The 25,336-nt window shown below is 39.6% G+C and overlaps 1 protein-coding gene across 4 annotated transcripts in view; it reads left to right on the top strand.

Annotated features, from left to right (window-relative positions):
* Window positions 1–25,336, top strand: part of ASH1L (ASH1 like histone lysine methyltransferase) — a 64,572-nt gene that overhangs the window by 24,116 nt on the left and 15,120 nt on the right. For 2 of the 4 annotated variants that reach the window (XM_075041047.1, XM_075041046.1), the window contains exons 4-17: window positions 3,973–4,074; window positions 7,331–8,072; window positions 9,125–9,304; window positions 12,645–12,767; window positions 16,123–16,217; window positions 18,864–18,937; window positions 20,554–20,599; window positions 20,818–20,926; window positions 21,287–21,493; window positions 22,499–22,645; window positions 23,618–23,726; window positions 23,909–24,070; window positions 24,294–24,388; window positions 24,650–24,807. In XM_075041047.1, the coding sequence (XP_074897148.1) occupies window positions 3,973–4,074; window positions 7,331–8,072; window positions 9,125–9,304; window positions 12,645–12,767; window positions 16,123–16,217; window positions 18,864–18,937; window positions 20,554–20,599; window positions 20,818–20,926; window positions 21,287–21,493; window positions 22,499–22,645; window positions 23,618–23,726; window positions 23,909–24,070; window positions 24,294–24,388; window positions 24,650–24,807 (2,349 nt within the window). The remainder of the gene's footprint in view (window positions 1–3,972; window positions 4,075–7,330; window positions 8,073–9,124; window positions 9,305–12,644; window positions 12,768–16,122; window positions 16,218–18,863; window positions 18,938–20,553; window positions 20,600–20,817; window positions 20,927–21,286; window positions 21,494–22,498; window positions 22,646–23,617; window positions 23,727–23,908; window positions 24,071–24,293; window positions 24,389–24,649; window positions 24,808–25,336) is intronic. The other 2 variants (XM_075041049.1, XM_075041048.1) reach the window with 1 other exon arrangement.

Raw genomic sequence — 25,336 nt, 5'->3', positions numbered from 1 at the left:
CTAAAATTGTTCTGTATGATCTGTAGAGGATATTCATGATACTTTATTTCAAAGTATCCCATATGGAAAATACAGTTCCTTTCTATAAACTTTTGAACGTAAACCTTGCCTGCTTGAATTAACTGACAGATTCTTTCTATGATACTAGCTGATGCTAGATATTTCCAGAGATTGCCTGCGTCCAAGTTGCATTAGAAACCTGTGTGGTTTTGGCAAACGGGACTCTAGTGAAGGTTGGTATTTCACAGAAGGTGAAGTTTAGATAGAAGTTTACATGCTGTGTGCTTGTTGTTTAATACAGACAGCATGTGCACGCAGTTACGCCGATGAAGGTTGCGAGGCTTTAAAATTTAAGATTTTTGTAGGATGCTGTTACCTGTTCATCTGAAGTTAACAGTGGTCTTTAGTAAACTTCTGCAGCTTCACACCACAAGTTATTTCCAACAACTGGTAGCTTATCATAAACTGGTCTTGGTGTGCTGCTCAATTCCTGGAAGGAAAGGGAAAGAAAAAGAAAATCAGCCATTTGGTGGGGATCAGTGCAGTTGAAAAGTCCCTACTGCCTTCATTCCATCTAAAAATAAAAGGACAGGCTTGAGGCGTGCAGAGACACATGTGCCTTGCTGTGCATTTGAGATGGTACCTTCAGAGAGGACAAACCTTTGTCACGTGGGAGTGGATTGTCTCTCGATGCCGAACCCTACGGTCCCACGCAACGTGCTGACGGCCGTAGAGCATCCGCGGCGTCACGGGCGGAGCTCACCTCAGCTCTCCGTTGGGAGCACGTTGCAGCCCGCCGTCCCGTGGGCTTTGCCCCACAGCGGTGCTTCGTTCCGAGGGACGCGAACCGCGCGGCAGCCGGCACAGGCCCGCGCCGGCGGCCAGCGGCGCCCTCTGCCGGCCGCGCCGCTGCCGCGGGAGCCGCCGCCTCCTGCCGCGCTGGGGCCGAGCCCCGGGCAGCCCGGCGGTGGGGGATTCGTACAGGTGCCCCTGGGGGAGCCGGTTAACCGGAGTCCGAGAAGGAAATAAGCGCTAGATCTGTCAAAGGAAGAAGATCTCTGGGATATGAACGTCAGCTGTCAGCAAGCACAGTTACAGCCAGCTTTGCCGTCCAAGCAGTCCTCCAAATTCTCCTCTCTCTTTTTTTTTTTTCCCTATTATAACTTATAGCCTATTCCTGCTTAGAACAATTATTCCCGCTGTGTAATTCTTTTTTTTCTCTGAGGTCCCAGGGTATTTGTGTTAAGCTACGCTTTGTGAAATCATGCATCTTGTAGTTTCTTAATAGAAAAATTTATTCTGGAATAAAAACCAGTTGTCTGCTCTTTCTGATATTAAGCAACAGTGTGTAGTCTCCCTGCGCAGCTCCACTGCAGCTTCCTTTTTACCCACGTGTTGTAGGGACAGACAGTACAGAAGTCCTCTTTAAGGGCCTACCAGCACCATCTCCACATCAGGAAGCCATGCAGGAAGATCAGAAAATCTTCATCAGGAATATGATTTGCAACTTGGCACAATGTCCAGCAGCCTTATTTTTGTGCCCTTGTTAAGAATTAATTAAAAAGAAAACTATTCATGTGCCTTGTCAAGAAGTCAGAAATTTTTGAGAAGTGATATTGTTTATTTCCTCTATCAACGGAAAGTATCTTAGATGTTACAACATGAGCTAATAACACCCATGATAAAAAATCCAAACTTTGAGGCAAGACAGGATCTCAAAGATTTTCCTAAAGATTTCTGGTAAATCAGTTTGGTGGATTCTAGGATTCTCCCATCATCTTATACCTTAGGAGCTCTGTTCAGGCATTGAAGCAAACGGTCATTTGCATGGGTGCTTAATTTGTGGCCTTGATTTAGAGCATAACTTCAGTGGCCCACTCCCTGGTTTCGTCAGAGTCTGTTAGTAAGGAAAGAGATCAGAACTGAACAGGCAGCACAAAGCTAATTAGTCACAAACAATATTTTGAAGGGAAAGAATGAAAGTATTTTTAAGTATGCATTCTCAATTTTATCTTCTAGAGATTTTCATGATACGCATATTCTCATTGCACACTGCCATATGCATTTTTGCTTACCTAGGTTTTTATACTAGCATCTGAATTTTTAATATCTCAGCATTTTCATAATTGCAGTATGCGGATTTTTCTATGAAATTTTAACAAAACCCACAACCTTTGCTTTCAAGAGTAATTGGGATTCTCTAAAAGTTTAAGTTTTAGGGAAATAAAACAAGTTACAGTAAGAAATATGTATATGTAAGAAAGAAGACAGAAATAGGTCATGTTATCAGCAAAGATCCCATTACCAGTTTTGTCCCTTAACCTTTCAATAGTCATGAGATTTCTATAGCTTTTTAAAAATTGTTTTTAATTTAAATAATGGTAATTGTGACTGCCGCTGCCTGATGACATCTTGTAGTGATAAGCCAATATCTAATGATTTAGCAAGTAGCAGCAAGCCCTGTGCATTCAGGTGCCTAAAATCCAATAATGCATTATACTTGTTTGTGTGTAGATAATAATCTCTCTCATTTGTTTAGACCATGGGGTTTTTACATATTTGCCATGGCTAACCGAAGCAGAAGTATTTTTTTTTTCTTTGTGACAGGATCTTAAAAGAGAAAAGTTAACATAGCAAGAGACAAATCTAAAGAAGTACTTTTTCTTGAGAATTTTTTTTCTAGCTTTTCAGCTTTCTGTAGTTAATAGTATCTTACATGAAGCAGTTTTGCCTGAGGAGTGAAAGAGAAATGCTTTTACAAAGCGAGGTGGATTGAAAATCGGCTGACCTGCCAGGCACAGAGGGTTGTGATCAGCAATGCAAAGCCCAACTGGAGGCCAGTCACTCACAGTGTACCCCAGGGATCAATATGGCGTCCAATACTGTTTAACCTCTTCACTAATGACCTGGATGATGGGACAGAGTACACCCTCAGCAAGTTTGCAGATGATACAGCTGAGGGCAGTGGTGGGTACACCAGATGGTTTTGCCGCTGTTCAGAGGGACCTTCACTGGCTGGTAGAATGGGCTGGAAAGACTCTATGAGGAACAGCAGCATTTTGGGCTGCATTACTAAAAGTATTACCAGCAGGTCAAGGTGATGATTATTCCCCTCTATTCAGCCCTGGTGAGACCACATCTGGAGTGCTGTGTCCAGTTCTAGGCTCCCCCGTACAAGAAAGACGTGGACATACTGCAGTGAGTCCAGTGAAAAGCCACAAAGATGACTAAGGGCTTGGAGCATCTGTCATACAGAGAGAGGCTGGGAGAGCTGGGATTGTTCAGCCTGGGGAAGAGAATGCTCAAGGGAGATCTTACCAATGTGTACATGTGCTTGGTGGGAGGGAGTAATGAAGAAGGAGCCACACTGTTGTCAGCGGTACCCAGTGACAGGACAGGAGGCAATGGGCACACACTGAAGTACAGGAAATTCCGTTCATACATAAGAAAAAAGTGTCTTACTGTAAGAGTGATTGAACTCTAGGTTGTGGAGTTTCCATCGTTCAAGATGTTGAAAACCCAACTGAACATGGTGGCCCCGAGCAACCTGCTCTAGTTGACCTTGCTTTGAGCAGAGTGTTTGGTCTAGGTAATCTGCAGAGGTCCTTTCCAAACTCAACTGTTCTGTGAAAATCAAGGAATGAAGCTAGGGGGTTCATTTGAAAGTAGGTATATGAGGTTTTTGCTTTCTTTTTTTACATAAAAGCTAATACTCTGGTGATATTAAGTGGCTTTTTCTCATGGCTTGTTTACTGTCCTATGTATGCCATTAGCCTGTGAGAAATTCCTTTTTGATGGTCCATTTCTGTCCTTCTCCACCTACGTATATCATAGCAAGCAAGTGTTCCTGAAGCTAAAAAAGAGTAATCTTAGTTTGAATATTTAGCATCTACAGTGTGTTGTGTTGGCACTGCCAGACTGAAGTGATTTTTTGTGTGTGTGTGCTTTTCTTTTCCCTGATGTGCTTTTCAGGCACTTTGCCAACACAGGACAAACCTTCCCAGAGGCAGCCAGAGAGCACAAATTGCAGCCCTTCCAGAAAGAGATCAACATCTGAGAGCACATCTTCTACAGGCAAGTAATATTTGATGGCCTTGGTTTTGGGACCACTGCTATACTAAGACCTATGCTACTAGAGACATACTGAGACAGCATTGCTGTGAGAACTTTTAACAGCGGTAATATGTTCATGGAGATACTGAATTTTTCCATTTACGTTTTAGGATACAAGTGCTACAAATTGGGTTGCAGCATAGGGAAACTTGAGTTGGCACTTATAGAAGCAGCAGCATAGCTATGGCAGGATGGAGTTTGGTTCCTCACCAGGTTAAATTAGTCTTCAGGAGGCTCAGTGCTTTAATGCTAGCAAGACCTGTGACACTACATTTAATCAATGAATTAGATTAACAGATTAATTCCTCCATGGGGAAGAGCTTGACTTCTGCACTCTTCTGAAGGCAGACAGTTTGCTGCCCTTGGGTAGATAACTGTTAGGACCAAGACGGGGTGTGCTCTTACATTTTCTTTGTAGCTTGTGAGAATCCTGCTAAGGTGATGGAGGATGACAAGCAGCTTATCCCAGTCATCACTGATGGTACAGTTGTGGATGATCCTAGGCAGGTCAAAAATGATAGTAGGAGAGAGATGGAAGTACTGAAAGGCATGGGAACTCTGGTAGCATTCTCATCAATTCTATCAAATGAGGACTAAGTCTTAGATGCACAAAATCATCGTGAAGCTGAGCAGATGTATGCCAACAGGATATTGAGGGAGCTGGCTTTCTCAGTCATGGGGTGATGTACTGTGCAGATTGCTGCTTGAGGAGGTCCATCTTTGTTCACTTCACAAGGAAGGGAAAGGTACTCCTGATGTGTTTTAAGCTTTCTTTTGTAAGGTCAGACTTGTGCAGTCACACTATGTGTGAATGCATGCATGTTGCTATCTGTCACATTTTCACGCCTACAAAACTGTTGAATCCACTGACCGAATAGTCAGAGTGAAGATCTGAAAATGTTCATTTTCTGTATATTACCGGCAAATTGTCAGCCATGTAGCAAAAACAGACCCTGTTTGCAGTCCCTCTGAGGAAAATGTGGTGTGGGCTTACCTATGATTGGACACAAAAAAAATCTGTAACGTTGACCAATTTTGTAATAAGCCCAGTTGTAGAAAGAGCTCTTGTTAGCAGAATTTAAACATTCTTAGGCACTGAAGCTGATTGCAAATTTGTAGTGAACATCCTTAGGATTGGTACTTACGGAACTATTTAGGATGATATGAGAAGAGTGCACCAAAACTGCTATTTCCTCCTCCCTTTAAACAGATATTTGTAACAGATGCTTTATTCATCATATGCTAAAGAAAGTCATCTGCAGTGAAGAAGTGTTGTCTCTTTTTCCTCTCTGTCTTGTCTTTTACTTACTCATTTTAAAGGGTCAACTGCAATTGGTGTAAGTCTGTGTATAGGAAGGTGTTAAAAGTTCAGGCATATTTTGTGCAAGACAGCATAGGAATGAAATTAATCACAAGTTTATCAACTTCAAAGTCATTGAACTGATGATGCAGCTGGAAAGACCAGTCTTTGTTATATTTTCCATAGATCTGGAATGCATGTGGGATTTCAGTGCATTTGTCAGAGAGCTGCTTTGTTACCAAGGGCTGCAAGCGTGCCTGACCAGGGCTGCAGCTGTTTTGGGGATTGTAGCCTTCAGTTGTCCCATCCTTTTGGATCAGTTTGCAAACAGAAACACTAGTTCAAGGACATCCATTAGACTTTGTGTCCAAATGTGTTGTGTTGTGTAGTTTGGTTATCATTGGATGGTGCAGCTGTTTACAGAGCTCACTGTGCTAAACAGATGGTGTTTCTGTGAGGAACCCTCAACTCCATCCTGATGTGTATTTAAAGACCATAAGAAAACAAAGGGTAGTTTATTACTTCATCTACAATTGAAAGCTGAAAGTGTAAATCCTTCCAGTTCTTTCAAAGTTGTTCAGGTTGCTAGGTTTTCCAAGTGATTACAGTTAGGCTTACAACAGTGACCTGACAAGTATGTTTCTCTGTTCCTTTTTCACCCTGTAGGAAGAAAGTTGTTCTCAGGAGGATTTTTACATCTTGTTATGCTGCTGCTTCCTTCTTTAAATTGTGCCCTCTCTGAAGCACATTTTCATTTGCACTTGCAGATTCATGACTTTGGAATCTTAATGAGGAATGCATTTCTCCAGAGTACCACACTTGGACTAGTGAGCACTAGGACTAGAAAATACTTACTTTAAACTTGTTTGTGCTTTATCTTTGTCAGCTAATGCATAATCTCCCTTCTGTCAAATGATAGAAACCCTTTTATAAAAACATTTTGTTGTCTTCCCTTTAACAGTTACCTTCATGCTAGTACATGCTCTTCAGTCTACAGCCTAGGACTCCCTAGTTTAAGTAGATCTAATCTAAATAATTGGTCGCAATTACAGTAACATTTTGTAAATGCTAATGTGCAATTGTGATATATTTATGAGAAGACAGCATCCATTTTATTCCAGAAAGAACAGGGTTTCTTTTGATTAAATGTTATCACTAAGAACCAGCAGGACAGCTTTGGGAAGTTCTTAGTTTGGAACAAATCCCTTTTTAATACAGCATAATCTATATGGTTGACCTGGAAATTCTCTTTTTCAAATACCAGTCTGCAACTCTAATGCATATAACATTTGGTTTAAAAAGTGAGGTCTTACTTTACTTGCTGTATAAATTAGACTTTCTCTTTTGTTCAGATACTTTGATTTACCTTTATCCAAGCCTGTACTTTATTGCTATCAGTTCTGTCATCATTATGTTTGTCTTTTTGATAAAGAAACTGCAAGAGCAATTAAAAAGTTGTTTCAGTACTTCCAAACTACAAAAAAAAAGAAAAATTACTTTAAAAACATTTCAGATGTTTCTCAGGTTTTTTTTGTCAGTATTTAATTTTTCTGTGCACGGAGGGTTTCTTAGTGTTGAATAGAAAGAAACTTGAGAAGAGTTCTGGACTGTACATACATAGGGAATGCCCTCATTGCTCTTTGCTATTAGAAGTGGGGGACTGCGTGTGAATAAGCAGAAAATAATTGTATGTTAAAACTGATGATATAAAATGTAGACTTTCTGCTTACTTGCATCACTAGGTCCCTTTCCCATTAGAACTTGACTTACAGAAATTGGTGTCTTGTTGTTGAACATTCGGGGCAATTACAGGATATAAAAGGCTGTCAGTCTATCCAACTATTGTATTTTAATTCCAACCTTATTTGGTTATACCTCAAGTCTGTTTCAGTGTTTGTATGTTTGTTTGTGTTTCAGTGATTGGAGTACCTAGCAGGGGAGCAAGGCTGACAACTGCTGTTGATGATTCAGTGGACAGCTTACTGCAGCGCATGGCACAACATGAAGGCCAGGCTACTTTGGACAAAACCTTAGAAGCAGTCATTGCAAATGTGTCTGTTCCATCATCAGCTAGTCCTGCTCGAAACCACAATAGGGAGAGAGGCCTGGGGAAACAGGACAGCCTTGTAGCTCCAGCAATTCCCAGCAGCTCCTGCACTGATAATATCTCACTTCTGTCAGAGAGACTACCAAACAGCTATTCCCCACATCATCTCAAGAGAAGTGTGGTTGAAGCCATGCAGCGGCAAGCTAGGAAAATGTGCAATTATAACAAGATCTTGGCAACAAAAAAAAATCTTGACCACGTCAATAAAATTTTGAAAGCCAAAAAGCTGCAAAGGCAGTCAAGGACAGGGAATAATTTTGTGAAACGCAGGCCAGGTAGGCCCCGGAAATACCCCATGCAGGCTGTCGTTTCAATGCAAGCTTTTCAGGCAGCTCGACTGGTCAGTCAGGAGTTAGATAAAAGAGAAGAAAGTAGCAGTCCCTTACACCTTGGACCTGATACCATCACAGATGTGATTGAAGCTGTAGTGCAAAGTGTGAACTTGAACACAGACCACCGAAAAGGCTGGAAGAGAAAGAGGTGGCTTGCAGAGGAACAGGCCAGGAAGCGACAAAAGTCTTTACCAGAAGATGAACAGGAGAGCAATAAGAGGTAATTCCCTTACAATTTTCTACCCTCAGTATAGTCATTGTTGATTTTATAACATTTCAGTCCATGAAAGAATCCTACTCTAATGAGCTCTGCTTGTTACGTTTGTTTTTATTAAGGAGTTCAGTTTAGAGGGAGCAAACATGTCAGTTTTCAGTATGCTTAGGGTCTTTCTAAGTCACTGAACACACTCCAAAATAGGATAGAATGTCAGGTAATCTAAAACTGTTGGTTTTGTGCTCATGTCTCAAGTGAAGCAATTTTTATGGTTGTCTTGGTGAAGAACAATTTTAATGAGTTGGTAACAGGTTTCCTGATGAGATATCATAGCAAAGATTGTTCCTTCATCATGTGCAGAATAAGGAACTGTAAGAGTTACATACGCCATGAGAATGTTGAAGGGTGTTACTCATATGCATTACAAACAAATACTTACAAGCAACACAGAGTGTCAGGTGACATCAGTTGACATACAGCAAATAAAGAGTAAAACCAAAGCAGCAAGGAGGAGTTAAGGTGTGCACCTGTGCAATCACTGGCTAGTAAAGGACCACACCAGAAATCTATCTCTGGTCTAATCTTCACATGCTTATCCCCAAAATCATCAATACAAACAGATCAAGCTCTTCCAGAAGTCTTCCTTCATGTGTTTTCAGAATAGTTCTGAAAAATAACCATCCATTGTAATGTAGGCATTTAGATTCACAGAATGGTGCTAGAACCACATGTTCAAAGGGTTTAATTTTTAGAGTACAGAAGCAGATAGCATAAGCCACCTTCTAAATTACTCAACTGAGGCTCCAAGGGATAAATATTAGCAGTACAAACAACATTCTTTTTATAATAATTAATAATAACATTACTGTAAAAAGATCGTGCATTTCCTATGATTATGTTTAACCATCACTTGATTATGATCATTGAATTGCATTTTTTTAAATAGCTGAGACATCTAGTAATTCAGAAACATGGACTTTTTTTTTCTGCTGACCAGATTATAGAGAGGAATAATGAAATATGGTAAGATAATCTTTAATCCTTACTTTTTCTTCCAGTTTTTCTGAGACAGTAGCTGAACCTCCCAGTCCACATGATCCCCTTGGGAAGCCACATGAATCTGAAAACACTGAACAGCCTTTGCCTTCTCTAGCCCAGCGTGAGAAAAAAGCCCCTCGACCCCCAAAGAAGAAGTACCAGAAGGCAGGGCTCTACTCTGATGTGTACAAAACAACAGAGTAAGTAATACCACTGAAAAGCTGCTGTCTGATATTCCAGTGGAAACTGTCTCCTTTCAACTAGAGCCATAAAGAGCTGCTACTAATGAGTAGCTGAAATAAAACCATCAGCTTAATTCAAGCCTGTGAAAAATTACATGCATGATAATTATCAGAATCTGACCCAGTGAAGACTTAAAATGTAACCCCAGTCAGAAAGCAGCCTCAAGCAATCTGAAAGTGTTTCTGATTATCGACCTTGAAGAAGGTAAGAGAGTTTCATTCAACAGCCTTAACGATCATGGCAGTGAAGTACTGGGAGAGCTTGAGGTGTTCAGGTACTGAGTACAGTGTCTACATAGAAGGCGCCATTAGGTTTCTGTTTTTATTGACTGAGTGATGACAACTGGTCATCTTTGGTGTGAAAGAATTTCAGATATGCACCCTGTTCATTTCACAGTTAAGTGAAGTTCATCTCCTTCATTTTCTAAGAGATAGAGTAAAAATCCAGCATTCTTTCCCCCCCTGCACTGGTTGGCTCACAACCTGGTGTACATTAGAAAGTGGACATCTCCTGTTTCTGATAACCAGCCCACTTCTGCTTTTGTTTGTAGTTACGTAAGTTTTCTACAGCCATTTGAACAAATATGCTGAAGTGAAGAATTTGCGCTTCTTTTCTAATATGATGTGACAGATTAAAAAGAGGAAAAATTTGGCACCTTCTCACTATGTTTTAGACCGCTTAAAAACGTTACAGAGACCACTGGGAGACTGCTAGTATAGTTTATCAGTGGCTCCTGGTGTATTCTCTTTCCATAGTAGAATGAAGGCATCAATGAAAGGATCAAGACTCTAAGGATGAAACAAAGATCTAGGTCTGATCAAAGTGAGACTGCTTATGTTTTTAATAGTTCGAAAGCAGATGTGATAAGTTTTTAGCATTTAGATGGTCTGTCACTGGTATACAGAGTCATGCAACATTCAAATCCTGTGTCATAAAAATTAGGCCTGTTGCCCTAGGAGAGGACCTGAGAGAGTCTTCCGCTTTTCTTTACTACAAAATGTTAGTTACATTGTCAGTCCTAGTCAGCCAAGGGAGGACCTTTATTTCATAGACAGTAAGCAAACATGTCATTTGAAAAATTGTATGAATACAGAAAGTGAAAGTTAAGATTTGTAGGTAGTGTGGATGGTGATGGAATAAAGTTCACCACCCTGGAGAAGGCCATGACAAAGCTGACCTCTACTTACAGCCCTTCCTCTCCCATCACATTTTGTGTTGCAGTTCCCTGGAAGCTTAAAGAGGTCTGATTTGGTTTTCCCCTTTACCTGTTGCTCCACATGCTGAGTTCTTCCCTTGCACTGATACTGATGTTTGTGGTGAGCTGCTTAAGAACACTGAGGAAACTTTACCCTACCAAGGAAGCAAATGCTGCCTACACAATCTGAACTACTTCCTCTGTATGGTTGTTTGAAGCTGATACTGAAACAAGGCATGGAAATGCATAGCTGGGCGAGGACAGAACTATGGCCATCTCAATTTAGGTGTGTTCTCTTACAGCAAGGTGCAGCTTTCAAACTGATCCCACCAGTCCTTCATGCTGGCACTGGGTCACTTCTTTACTAAGTTGGTTCAGCAAACTAAATCAGTAGAATGATAGTCACTTTTTTTAAATTAAATTTTCTGCTGATTTAACTTGCTGCTCCAGTTCTACTGCACAGACATATGTCAATGCAAGAGGAGAGCAGAAGTTCATGTTGTTATCCTGTTATTTATATAACTTCCTGCTGTATGAGTATGAAAACATGATCTTAGTTGAGAACAAAAATGCGACTCTAATCATACGGCACCCTCTAGTGATGGTACAGTTAAGTGTTAATCACTGTCTCCATTAAAACATTCTCTGCATTCTATATTAAACTGTTTTTCTGTATTTCTGTTTGCAGTGTTCAACTGCAGACACTTTGCCTTAAAGACCATTTTCCTACTCTATTGCATCTTTCTTAAATACTTCCTAAACGTCATTAGAACATACAAAGTAGTGAAAGTTTTACTGAAGTGTACTGTTAAAATTTACATCCTCTCTCTACATCAGTCGCATCCAACTGCTAAACAACAGCACAGAAAATGTTTGTCCTGTCATTGCCAGTTTTAGTCTACTGTTAAAAGAGAAAAGTCTGCATTGTTTCTCTGCAGCCACTTGAATTGTACAGTTTGCCTCAACGAGATTTCACTCCAACTCACCTTGGTCTAGAAACTTTATTAAAACATAGTGAAGAAAGAGCAGATTTTGATTCCTTGTAAATGAACTAAGAACAAAAGGAATGTTTTCTGGAGTGAGTCTTGGTTCTACCTCAATTTCTGAATGTAATTTTGTAGACAGCATAGCTGATCTGATGTTAACCTCCACATGAGTTTTCCAGAATCCTCAGCTCCCACTGGAAGAATTACACAGGTTTTTTGCTGAAGAGAAGTTCAGTGTGTGGTTGCACATGACTGCAGCTTTGAAAATGAAGATTTTGTGTAGGAGTCATTATCTGTTTACCCAGCAGGGGCTTTCCTAGAGGAGTGCAAAGCCTAGTTCACCAAAGAAATTTAGTAATAATTAGTAAATGAGTAATTAATTAAAATACTGTATATTGTTTAGGGGAATATAATATTTTTATATAATAAAGTATTTTTATCAGTGGTAACAAATACGAGTCCTCATTGCAGAAGTGTAATCTATAGAATTTGCTGTGATTGGCACTGAATTGAATCTCACCTGTAGTTAGGTATCCACAGCTGGTCAAAGACTATGGTTGCACAGACAGTGTAGCTTAGTGCAGGCCTGTTGCTCTTCTGGGACGTGGTGTTTCCATGTGATAGGCACGTTGCTCCTACAGTGCCTCCGTTTTGCTGATGTTAGAGTTTGTGGAGCTGCAGGGTGACTCAGAGTAGGTAAGTGAACATTTTAGAAGCAAACCTATTGAAAAATCAGCCAGCTGAATTAAAGTGACAGTGCAAATGAACTGCAAATGAATTGCAATTCAGCAAATGCTTTAAGTTGGCATAAGCTAACATTGCACTAAAAGAATCAGCTTTATGTTCTCCTCACCTCTGTGGCTTATTCCTGTTGCTGTGCTGTCCCTTTCTTTGTCCCGTCATGATGACCAGGGCAACTGAACCAGGCTGGGATAGTGATTCAGGTGAAATCTAACCTTCCACTGTAGGTTTCCTGGTGCAATTAACCTTGCAGTCATACCAGCAGAAGGTGGGGAGCATCAAAGCCAGCTTATACTGACTTAAAATGTTTGTCAAACTATAATCAGAGAGAAAATTGGGTTTCACGCCTCAAAAATGTAATTGTGCATTCCACAGAGAACTAATCCCAGCCAACGTGGTAAGAGTGGAGGGCGAAGACACTAGAAGCTGGAGAGAGGGAACAGAAATGGAACACTGTTATCAGAAAGAAAGGAAGGAGAGGGATGGAGAGAAACGGAGGTACGGGAAAGAAGACTGTGGTTCTGGTCTTTGTTCCCTTCTTAATTTGCCTGAGACTTTAGACTGACATTCTGAGACTAAGCCTGACCTTCAGCCTTTGCAGAGTGGTACAAAATGTTCGCATCTTGAGCAAAATAATCATTTCGCCATTGCTCTGTTATTGGGAGCTTGCAAAGAGAGGCCGGTTTAGTCTATTAGTGGTAAGCAGACCCATTTACAAAATGGGTGTTTTAAATTTGTCCCTACAGAAACTGAACCAAACAACTTTAGGCAGTGGATTATAGAGAGGGAAGCATTTCTTATCTAGCCAGGCTTATATTTCAGTCTGTCAAACGATCAGATATGTACTCTTCCAGCTTACTGTTGAAAGTCATGAAATGTTAGAAGGTATCGTTTCTCTGTGATTATTGGTGAGGTCTCACCCTGTTCTAACTGGCTTGCTTGAAAAGGGGAGAGAGTGATTCTGGCTTTCTGGAGAGATCTTTTGCTTTTCAGCTGCAACAGTCATTATATCTGCTTATTGGGGGAAACATCTTAAAGAGCATGGTATGAAAATGAGCAGGTACTTGTCCTTGATAGCAGCACAGTCAGCTGATCCTAGGCTGTAAGGACAGTTGGTTTAGTCCTGGGAATTCCTGCAACCTGTGCCATCTGTAGTGAGGTGTATGTAGCTAGTAGGTATTCCAGCTTAGTTAAAAAATTACATGAACAGAATGGGATCCAAGCAGTAGCAAAGGAAACCTGCTGTCATTCCCACAGCCCCAAGTGGGGTTAGTCAGACAGACTGGGCAATGGCACCCACCGCCAGCCAAGAGTCTGGATTGCCAGACCAGTCTGTGGTGACAAGAGAGGCCAAGGTTAAGTAGGGGGAGTCAATCTGCAGGTCAGGATCAGGTCTAGTGATGGTAACCGGGGTCAGACGCAGTCCAGGATTGCCAGGCAGGTCCAGGGCCAAGCCAGGAAGCCAGTGCATGGCTCAGCCACCAGACCCACAGCTTCTGTGGCTAAGCTGGAGATAGGTGCACCTACGAGGTAGTCCAGGCAGGGACTGAATGCTCAGGGCTGAGCGTAAATGCATCTGCAGGGGCCATGGGCAGAGGATGTGAGTGTAAGCCCCCTGTGAGGCTGGTTGGGGTCATAAAGGCGTGTTAGTAGTGCTTGAGGCCCTGACACCAAATTTAAGCTTCTGCAAGGCTATCAGTGTGCCTTAGCAAGGTGAAAGGGAGAGGTCTTCTCATAAAGTAGCTAAACACAAAATCAGAACCTGTATTGCCTGCCCAGAAACCCCAGCCTAAAATTAGCTCATCATCTTCCTATGTGGGAATATGTGGGCTTGTTAATACAGACGTTTTCTTGATAGTGTAAAGAGACCTTTTTTAATTCATGAGGCTTTTTTTGCATGATATTTATGTTTATAAAACTGTGTGCATTGTTTATACTTGATTATTTTAGTATAGTCCCCTTTTTTATGAATAATTATGCTTTATTTTGACATCTTAACCTTTCCCTCTGAAGTCCCTAAAGTATTGATGGCCTTTGTTCAGCCTCTAACAATACTTCATCGCTGTGTTTGGAAGGAAAACAGAGTAGGTGCTTTCCCCAGTGTTCTTTGCGACTAGGTCTAAGACGGATGTGTCTGCAGTGCCTGAAGACATGTTATATTTTGTGGTTTTAGGTAATTGCCTTCTGCATTTTCTTTCCACACTGATTTCCTCCTTGCAGTTTATTTACCATGATTTATTGTTCCATTGGCTTCCTTTATACTGAATATATGGGCGTTAAAGGGTGCACATTTGGCTTGAATTAAGTCACCTTTCTATTGAATGTTTTCCCTTCTTTCTCTGCCTTTGGTTTAAGGATTTGCTTGCCTCTTGGAATGGAGGTTCACACTTTGCCTTTTCAAAATACCTTTCTATTTCCTCTTGATAAGAACTTGCTTTCCAGGTCTTGTAACTAGTTACTTTATGGCCTTTCTTTGCAAGTCTTAGTGATTCGGTGCAGCACAACTTGGAAGGATAAAAGATGTGAGTGGGGGTGGGGTGGGGTGTTTTTTTAATCCTGTCTAGAATATAATTTTTGCCTGGTGGGCAAAGGAGCTGTCTGTTTGCCGAAGCAAACGAAATTAATTCCTGACATCAATAAACAGAGGGTCATAATATTTAAGAACCATAACCTTTATTGTTTGAGAGAATGTTACTGCTTCTTGATTAGGATAGCTATGTGTCCACCTGTATACATCAAAGTAAATGCAAGTGTATCATAATAACTATAGCCTTGCCATATAACTCTATTAAAAGGAGAGTTGTTTAAAGAAGAGTATATACAGCATGTAGCTCAACAGAGCCCTCGTTTCAGCAGTATGCCTTAGCTTTTATTTCGCTATCTAAAATTACTTGTTATACTTGTGGAATAAGTACCAGAAATCCAGAAAGGGTTAGAAGAGTATATGAACCACAAATTATTGCCATCCATCAGTTCTGTTTCTGACCTTCAGTAATTATTCTCAGTTGATATCTTTATCTCAAAATTTGTTTTGAACTTGCATTTTCCATTCACTAGTTAAACAATAATATCACATTTTTATTGAGTCAGCTTTCAGTTGTATGTCCAGTTATTAAAATAAATCCCTTAAAAAAAATTCAGTAAACTTTAATAGGCTTCAATATAACTTTAATCTTTCGTATATCTAACATTTAGAAGTCTCTCCTGAATGTTGCAGGGCTGTAGTACTAAATATAACCACATCAGTTTATTCTTTCCATAGTTTGTCAGTAGCCAAAAGGAGGTGTTTATAAAAGCTGAGCTAGGTGGTTTGACATCTGCCTGACCCATATGACCATTCTTATTTCATATTCCTATTTTTTCTTCTGTAAAGGGGGGGCGTTGCTTTTTTAACTCTGCTGACTTTTTCCTGCTTTTCTTATCAACAGCCTTCTAAAGGAGTAACACGTGAACATTTGCTCTTAGCAAATTAGGAAACAGGCACTATATATGTATAACGCATCAAATACCTAAGCAAGCAACATTAGATATTATTTGTTGATCTTCTTTTATTTTTGTCATTTTAGTTATTACTTATATATTGCATACTAGGCATTTACAGTTGATGGTGTCCCATTGGATGTTGCCTGAATAGTAGTTATGGAGAAAAATCAAATCACGAGTTTTGAAATGGATGTGATAAGTGTATTTGGCAAGGAACCTGGAAATCAATCTTTTTGGCTGTTTCTATTATTATTCTCTTGCCTGATGTTCTAGACATTTGTGCCTTAATTAGAAGAGAAAATGTGTTTTTTGCAAATGACAGGCATTCCTCATTCTGATTTTTTTTTTTGTGTGTTGCTGTCATCCACAGTCCGAAGAGCCGCCTCATACAATTAAAGAAGGAAAAGCTGGAGTACACTCCTGGAGAGCATGAGCATGGATTGTTTCCAGCGCCTATTCACGTTGGTGGGTACTTCATGTGTGTTTTAGTTGTTGGGAAACAAGTATCGCATTTAGGTGACATGGAAATTCTCCGGACTTCGCAATCTCTCTGCCTCTCTCCCTCTTTTTTGTTTTTTATTTTATGGCCTTCCCAGGTTACTCATGTCTTTCAGCATATGAACTTTGCCAAAGGTCATACTCATCTGTCTGTGTTCTTCAGTGCAAAAGTTTGACTTGAAAGGCGCTTTTTTCTTTTTTTCTACATGAACTTTGTTCTCATTTTTTGTTTACTATAAGAAAATACCAGTCTAGTTTAAAACCTGTTTTAACTGCCATAATACTTTTGCTTACATGCAGTACAATAGTCTCCTTTTTAAACTAGTATTACAGTAGAATAGCCAGAGACAATTAGGACTATTTGTTAAATCTTAAAAACTAAGCATGCAATAATAAGTTCTCCCATGTTCCCATGCACTTAATCATATCTGTCTAAGTATGTGTAAAAGTGAGGAAGAATGAAAAACTTAGCTATAAGTTTTTATTTCATCTCTGTTTTCAGGTCTCAGGTAGAACAGAAATGAGGTTTAGGGTGCCTCTTTGCCTTCTGCAGGAAGAAGCCATAACCTAAGGCTAGCATGAGCATTTAGAACTCATGGGAGTTCCAGGATGCTGTTCACAAGCCCAGTCCACTGGACTGGACTGTCTGGAGGGGGTGGTTGTGAACTTCCAGACTAACATTTTTGCAGCTCATGTCATTTCCCAGGATAAATGAAGAGTGATTTATTTTTCAGGTAATTGATTCAGCTGTTAAAATGCTGTGATTTCTTACTTCAGGTACTGTCATGCAAAGAGTTTGGGGAAATTCCACATTGTTCAGTAAGAGTCCCATCAAATACAAATGTTTAATTGGTTTGTCTTCTTTAACTGAACTTTTTTGCTCCATACACAACTTAGATTTTCACAGAGAGGTAGTAGCAGGCAAAGAGTTTGACAGATCTGTGTGAATCAGTAACCACAGAACAGGTTGCAGAACTGAAGGTGCTAATTTTAATTCTCAAAAATGTGACCTTTCTCAATTCCTTTTTGAATTGGGTCACATAACTCTGTTCCATGACCAAACCATCTGTTGGGATGCTCAGGTTCAGTTTGCAGTGCCACGATCCTGTTCTCTTTTTCTTCATAAGGCCCCAACCCCACATTAGTTTGTGCTAGCAGACACAAACAAGCTCGTATCAGGTAGCTGGAGAGTGGTTTAACTGCCGAGCAGAGTTGCAAGGTTTAGGACTCTGCCAGATGACTGCACTAGTGCCCACTTGCTGAGGACTAGAGGAACCTTCCATGGACTCCAGGCATGGTGCCAGGGCACCTGAAAGAGCCTTTTGTTTTGCCCACTGAGGTCATAGAAGTGAAAGCAAATTCCCGGCAGATTTAGCTCTTTCCTGGAACGTGCTATGGATGAATAAAGCACTGAAAATGAAAAGTAATTTAGGAGTAAATTGTAAGGAAAACATTACAATTTTTATTTTCCAGTGGTGAGGGTATGCATGTGAATTTACATGAAACCACAGACTATTGCTGGAGGAACATAAAGGCACTTGTTAACATTTAGAAAAACTGGGAAAATCAGACATGGGACTGACACCTCATCCTTAGTCACTCGCTGCAATTTTGTGACACAGTATTCCAACAAAATGATAAGAGAACATTTTAATCTTGGCTAGAACTAACCTAGTGCTTGTGTCAGACCTCAGGTCTTGTGTTAATGAAGTATGTAATCAGTCAGTTTTCTTCTTTTGGGAAGAGGTTAGGGGCGGCAGTAAATTTTAGAAGAGAGACGAAATGTGCAATGGAAGTAGTAAATCCTATCTAAAACGAGTTTCAGTTATTGCTGAAAATATGGATCATCTTGAAGTCTTTCCAAGACATTTAGGAATATGTTTGCCAAGGCTGAAGTTATTCTTAAGTCTCTTTTGGTAAAGGTCATAGGAACAGGCTTGGATACTACTTTTAAAACTAGTTCAGTTTCTTTGAGTACAATGTTGTGATTTACCATCTTGCATGAATTGTGCATGCAGAATTTGTTCTCTGTGCTAAATCATTGTATTCGTGTGTATGCAGAAAAGCTCAGGAGAAAGTGTCAACTTTGAGATTTCTACACAGAAGTTACTAGTGTTTACCGGAAGGCGTAGAGTTGTGTTCAGTTCTGTCAGTTATTTGCTGCTGTCCCTTCGGTAGCTCATGTTCAGTGACCCCTCCTGGGCAAATACCTGCAGGTTCCTGGCACTACTCTTAAGAGTAGTTTAACTGTGACTGTTGGAGTTCAGTGGCATCCATAACATTCAGTCATCAATGCAGAAGGCAGCTCCCCTCTGCCACCTACCTCACCAGGCATCTTGTATCTAAGACAGCAGCTTTCCTTACGGTCAATAAAGGTTTAAAGCTGAGTACGACAATAGAGTAGAATGCAAAACATAGCATTGTGGAGGGCTCTTCCCTGTGCTTGCCGCTAACAAACAATATGTTCTGGGAGGGTTCTGCTCTTCTGCCTTTTTGACTTTCAGACGTTGAGAGGCCCTATCAGAATTTGGCGGTGTGCCTGGGAGCAGCTCTTTTTCCTCTTGGGGATATGTGAATATGAGTGTGTGCAACTTACAAACCTTTTTGTTTCAGGAAAGTATCTCAGACAAAAGAGAATTGACTTCCAGCTGCCTTACGACATCCTCTGGCAGTGGAAACACAATCAGGTACAAGATAAAAGGTTACTGGGTTGCCAAGATTATGATCAGAAGTCTTAGAAGGAAAATAGCAGGATTCTTATGTGAAAGCTATGTTTATATATCCTGTATATTGGTGAATATTCTTGTTGCTGCCACTGCATGAGGAAGAAAAGGATTTGCATATGTATTTAATGTGAATAATTTCTGTTATTCCATCTCTTGCAAAATAGCAACCCTATGGGTTTCTGCTGAAAAAAGTCATTAATTTTGCTGCAGACTTTTATTTTGGTAGTGTGCCTGCTTTCTGCAATGATCTTGTTTTAGACACGCCTCAGGAGAATTCAGATGTACTGCCAACAGCACTGAGAAATTTCAGGCCTTATTTTTCTTGGATCAGTCCCAGCAGAGTGGAATTTATTTTTCACTTACAAGCTGAAATTTTCATACTGAGGAAAGAAGGGAAACTGTTTAACAGTCTCATTCTTTTTAAAGAGCTTTAAATATGTGCAAACCTAAAAATAGGAATATTTTTTCCCTGAGAAGTTTCCACCAAGTGATTTAACATAGGTTTTAAGGATGGAGGGTAAATCTGTCCCCAGCTCTACAGCAAGAAAGCACTCTCAGACATGTAAATGAGCAAGGCAAATTCCCAGGTGGTTGTGGCTCCAGCTAGTCTTTGTAATACCACCAAAATCTAATCTTAAAGTAATGATCGTTGTTGACATTTCAGCTGAGGAAGTTTCTTGCCATGTATTGAAGATTACTTACATCTGCCTATCTTATCTATGCAGTATTACATAAATAATAAATATATGTCATCTATTTCCTTGACATTTTCCGTACCTACCTAGAATGTTGAAAACCCTTACAGAGTAGTTTTGTTTGTACAACAGTTGTATAGGTTGTATGGTTTGTTCAGTGCCTATCTGTTACATATGTCACTGAGGGAAGGCTGTTAATGCAGTAAATGTGTGTGAAATACACAATAATTTGAAATTATTCCTTAAAGCTTGTTTGAAAGCGTGGAATATATATGAAGTTACGAAATGTGATCTAAGCTTCCCTTTTCCCTCCAGTCATCTGTCTGCAGATGAAGTTTCTTTAATCGGAAGATGAATCTGCATTTCTCTTGGCTCCTACCTATAGTCACAGTTTTCATAGAACCACAATCATTTAGATTGGAAAAGACCCTTAAGATCATTGAGTCCAACTGTTTTGATAAGCACCTTAATTTTTCTTTTTCACTTTTTTAAGTGTTGACACATAGTAATTCCACCACAGATGCTTTCTCCAAAGTAGATTTAAATAATTACTCTTCAGTATTGAAAAGAACAGCATTGTTCAGAATAGTCTGTCCTCATGATATCTGTTGTCCATATTGCTCTGTTCAAATAGTATGGGAAGAATAAACAATATGTTAGAAAAACTGCTCAGCTAACTTGTTAAGCCTAAGTTCTACTTATTCAGGTACTTTTTTTGACCTATTTCCTAGTGTAGTCTGAGCCTAAAGAAGAGAATGCAGACATATTTTCTAATAATGGGTACAAAATTGTTAAGTATGTACAGAACATAATTTCCCTGATTCTTTTGAATAACAGATGCACTTATGCAATGTATTAAAATTTTCTTTCTCTTCCTTTTAGTTGTATAAAAAGCCAGATGTCCCACTTTATAAAAAAATCCGTTCTAGTAAGTAAAATCTTATTGCTAAAATATGTTAACTGTGGAATTTTCACATGACACCCCTCTTTTCTGTCATGCTCTTTGTCACCAAAGACTCTTACACCTTCTTTTTTGCTTTATGTAATTGGAATGAAAATACTGTAGATAAATAGTTCTATTTTTTTCATCTGGAAAGAATTCTTTTCCCTGTTTGGGTTTGTTTGTTTGTTTGTTTGTTTCTCCAGATGTCTATGTGGATGTCAAGCCTCTTTCTGGCTATGAGGCCACTACCTGCAATTGTAAGAAACCAGATGATGACAATGGAAAGGGCTGTGTGGAGGACTGTCTTAACAGGTTAGAAATTGGTTGACTGACTATGATAAGACAGTAATATCTTAAGAGTTGTCCTGGATGCAGCCCCAGTAATAAAAGTTGTTACAGAGCATACAGGGTAACTTTCTGCTGCACATATGCTCCCCTACCTCTTTCTTCAGAGGAAGATCCTATTAAAAGCTCCATTTTGCTCTTTGAATAGCAGTGAGAGCCAAGCTGTGAGTCTTGGAGTGAATTATACCTTGAAAACAAGAAGCATTTTAGTCCTTTAATAACTTTTGTTTAACAGAGGAATTTTTTCTTCTTCTTTTTTTCCCCTTGTGTGATGGATCTAAGAGTATGCTATTCACCTTCCTTTAACTTCTTTGTTTTTTATTTTAGGATGATCTTTGCGGAGTGTTCACCAAACACCTGCCCTTGTGGTGAACAGTGTTGTAATCAGCGGATACAGAGGCATGAGTGGGTGCAGTGCCTGGAAAGGTTCCGGGCTGAGGAGAAAGGATGGGGTATTCGTACCAAAGAACCCCTGAAAGCAGGACAGTTTATCATTGAATATCTGGGAGAAGTTGTTAGTGAGCAAGAATTCAGGTAGAAATATTTATTTGCTGCTTTAGCATGGAAGGCTCAATAAATGACTTTAGCATCTATTATCATTGCTGGGAAATCCTTAGAAAAAAAGGGGAGAGTAAAGGGCAAAAAAGAATGCTTTCCTGGTCACAGCCACCAGAATGAAGGGTTAGAATTCAACTTTTTTGATCACCCAAGTTTTTCTCAGTCAAATAGAGAGGAATGTTTAGTGTTTGGAATGCATCATCTGCCACATCTGCTCTGTAAATGCCAAATGTCACGAGTGAATGTGAATTTGATATGAGTACTGTGCAGGATTTGAACTGTGCAAGGTAGAATGGAGGGGCAGCAAATGGGACAGGAAGGGAAATGAGCTTTTGCAGATAGGTATGAAAAGAACAAGTGGGAGCATTAATAACCAAAGAAAGCAATTGTAGTCTTGTTCACGACATAGCATCATAGGATAATTGAGGTTGGAGGGACATACTTGCTACTCTTAGAGCTTCATCAGAAGACAAACGCTATCTTCTCATACAGAGATAACTGCTAACACAACTGACTCCTGTTACTGTTGCTCTCTTGCTAAAAAGAGGTAGCTGTAATCCATGAATGTAAATTCCAGAAATTGTGTCCAGTCCCAGATAATGAAAGGAAGAAGCTGATTGTTGTACACATGCATACATATACACACCAAAGAATGTACACTTGCATTTTCTCTTCCATACACAGGTTATCAACATGAAATGTATACAAATAATCTGCAGAACCCAAAAGGGAGCATTCCAGAAGAGCAAATTTCTAAATTCTAATCCAAGCTCTGTCAATGGCCTTGACTTATAAAAATAGGTATAATAATGGTTTTCCTCCATCTCTAGGTGTACGGTTCTATAAAATATAAAAGATTATAATTGCTTTTTCTTCAAAACCCTCTCTCAGAATTCTTGAATGCGCTATTACTGTGTTAATCCCTGTTTGCTTTGCAGCAACAAGCATAATCATAAATAACTTTCCTGTGTTGCTTCCTAGGAACCGGATGATTGAACAGTACCATAATCACAGTGATCATTACTGCCTGAATTTAGACAGTGGAATGGTGATAGATAGTTATCGTATGGGCAATGAGGCTCGTTTTATCAACCACAGCTGTAATCCTAACTGTGAGATGCAGAAATGGTAAGAAAAATATATTCTGTTTACTGGAAGACTGGTATACCAGTGACTAAGATACAGATAACCAGATCATCTAAGAGAATCTGATCTCAACTAGGGAGGGGAATCAAGCTGAACAGTGTAAATAATATTTGCTATCATGCTTGCACTGCACAAGTAATGTAATGTTTTCAAGTGTTGGATGTTTTGGAGACAGGATCTTAAGTTTTCTGGCAAGGCAAATCCAACATTGTTGTTTGTCATACTGTTAACCTGCTACTAATTTTGAAGCCTAGGTAATGCCGTAAAATAATCTATGTGTATATATTCTTTCCTTCTGGCAATTCAAATATTTTTTTTTTAAAGCAGGCAAACAGGAAAGTAGTCTGATTTCAGCATACCCTGTGTCATATCAGTACTATGTTATCAGAAGAAATCCAGTGCCAGACTAGTAGGAAGTACTGAGAAATTTGTAGTGAATAACTTAGAGTGAAATAGCAGATGGTTGTAATAAGAATCAGCTGTGGTGGCAGTACAGCAGAGTAGCTTGTGATTCTCAGATAATTCTAGTGGATTTAAGCAGAAGTAATCAAGTTTTAAATTTAAAAATACAACACAAAAAATAAGTAAAAGAATTGGAGAGGCAATTAATTTTAGTGCATTTTGTGAAACAAGGTTATGATGTTCAGTGTAAGCTTTTGGTTTAGGGTGAGGGCCTGAATCTTGGCGGTTGATAAGTGGATCTGCCATGATAGCCAACATGGTTTGTAGTTTCTCTATTTGAAGCACAACTTCCAAATCTTTGTAAATTCGGTATTCACTTTTTTGGTCTTCAAAGTTTATTGTAAGAAATAAACGAGAGCAGTACAAATGAAGAACAAGCATAATCCAGGGCACACCAGAAGTGTTGTTTCCTGTCTCTAACACTTCCACTACATGGATGAAGACAATTTTCTTTTTAATTGTTGGGAATATTTTATTGTATTTTCCCTGCAGGTCTGTTAATGGTGTTTACCGGATTGGATTATATGCGCTTAAAGACATGCCTGCTGGTACTGAATTGACTTACGACTACAATTTTCATTCATTTAATGTTGAAAAACAGGTGAGGATCACAGTGCAAGACCTTGAGAAAATTCATCAAGGACAAACAGTTCTGTAAAGTTGAAGGTCAATTAACAAAACCTATTGTGTTGTATTTCACAGAACAGGCTCTTTATAATATTGAGAGATAATCTAAATGTTTTGGGTTTTATTTAAAAGAATATTTTTTTTTCCCCCCCAAAGCAACTCTGCAAATGTGGTTTTGACAAATGCAGAGGAATAATTGGGGGTAAAAGTCAGCGAATGAATGGACTTTCAAGCAAAAGCAATCAGCCTGTGAGCACCCACAGAAGGCCTGGACGGTCGAAAGAGAAAAGGAAGTCAAAGCACAAACTAAAGAAGAGAGTAAGTAGTAAATACAGCTTTTTTGGTGGATAAAGGTTAATAGGAAATCAGTTTGTGCCATTGGACCAAAAAACTGTGTATTTGTGTATTTTAAACTTCAGAGAAATACTATAGGGAAGTGCTGTAGAGAACTACTACAGATTGTGTCTCGGGAACTACTTTTACTGCTTTGCTAAGTTCTTGGCACAGTTTTTCCTGTCTATCAGAATGATCTGTTTTCCAGAGGGGCCACATCCCAGAGGAACCCAGTGAAAGTGTGAATGCACCAACAAGGCTGACACCACAGCTTCAGATGAAGCCCATGTCTAACAGAGAAAGGTAAGGAATGATTTCAGTGGGATTTTCCTCAGAAATGGAGTGTTGTGCAAATGTTGAAATTATTTTTTTTCTATAAGATAGGGCATCATGAAGTGTCTGAGTAAGCAGTTCTTAGTTCTCCTTTCACCAGCTAGGGTGGAATTCTTCTCCACTGAGAGAAGGTACAGAAGTGTACCTCTGAATATCTGTCTTTTTCCCCACATTAAGGAATTAATTTTACAGGAAGAGGGTGATTTTTTAATGCTTTTCTAATTTCTGTAGGAATTTTGTGCTAAAACACCATGTATTTTTGGTACGAAACTGGGAAAAGATTCGACAAAAACAAGAGGAAGTGAAGCATGTCAGTGACAATATCCATACCACATCACTATACAACCGCTGGAATGGAATCTGTCGGGATGATGGCAACATTAAATCTGGTGAGACCAACACAGGTTCCTCAGGTTGCTACTTTGAGAACCTATATGACATGCCCATGAAGAGTTTAAGTACACTCTGTGTATAAATCAAATGTAGCATTACTACAAGATCCATACACCTTTTGTAATACATACAGGGAATGCTATACAGATAAAAATACCTATATATGTGTTTGTATGCCCTTATTTCTACATAGCAGGGTAAGACAAACTCTTTTGCTGTTTCAATGTATTTTTTGCATTATGGCATTCTGCAATTTCCTCTAAAACACTTAATGCTGTTTTCTTAGGAATGAGAATTTTGTACTATATAAACCAGTCGTCTGGTTGCTGGATTCATTTGTGTTCCTCCAGCAGCCCTGATGTCTCTCAAGTCCTGGTAAAAATTGTCATGTCTCACATTTAATCAAGAGTGGTTTATCAGAGGAGGAGGAGGATGATACTTAATGTTTTCCATGATTGCACCCTTACAGAGAAGGGCTGTTTTCTGCTTTCTATATCCCTAGACAAGAAACAGTTGTGCTGACTT

This window comes from Buteo buteo, chromosome 11 (genome assembly GCF_964188355.1).
Source record: "Buteo buteo chromosome 11, bButBut1.hap1.1, whole genome shotgun sequence".
In the NCBI taxonomy this organism is placed as follows: Eukaryota; Metazoa; Chordata; class Aves; order Accipitriformes; family Accipitridae; genus Buteo; species Buteo buteo.
Note: the sequence above shows the minus strand (reverse complement) of the source record. Positions and strands in the feature narration are given on the sequence as shown.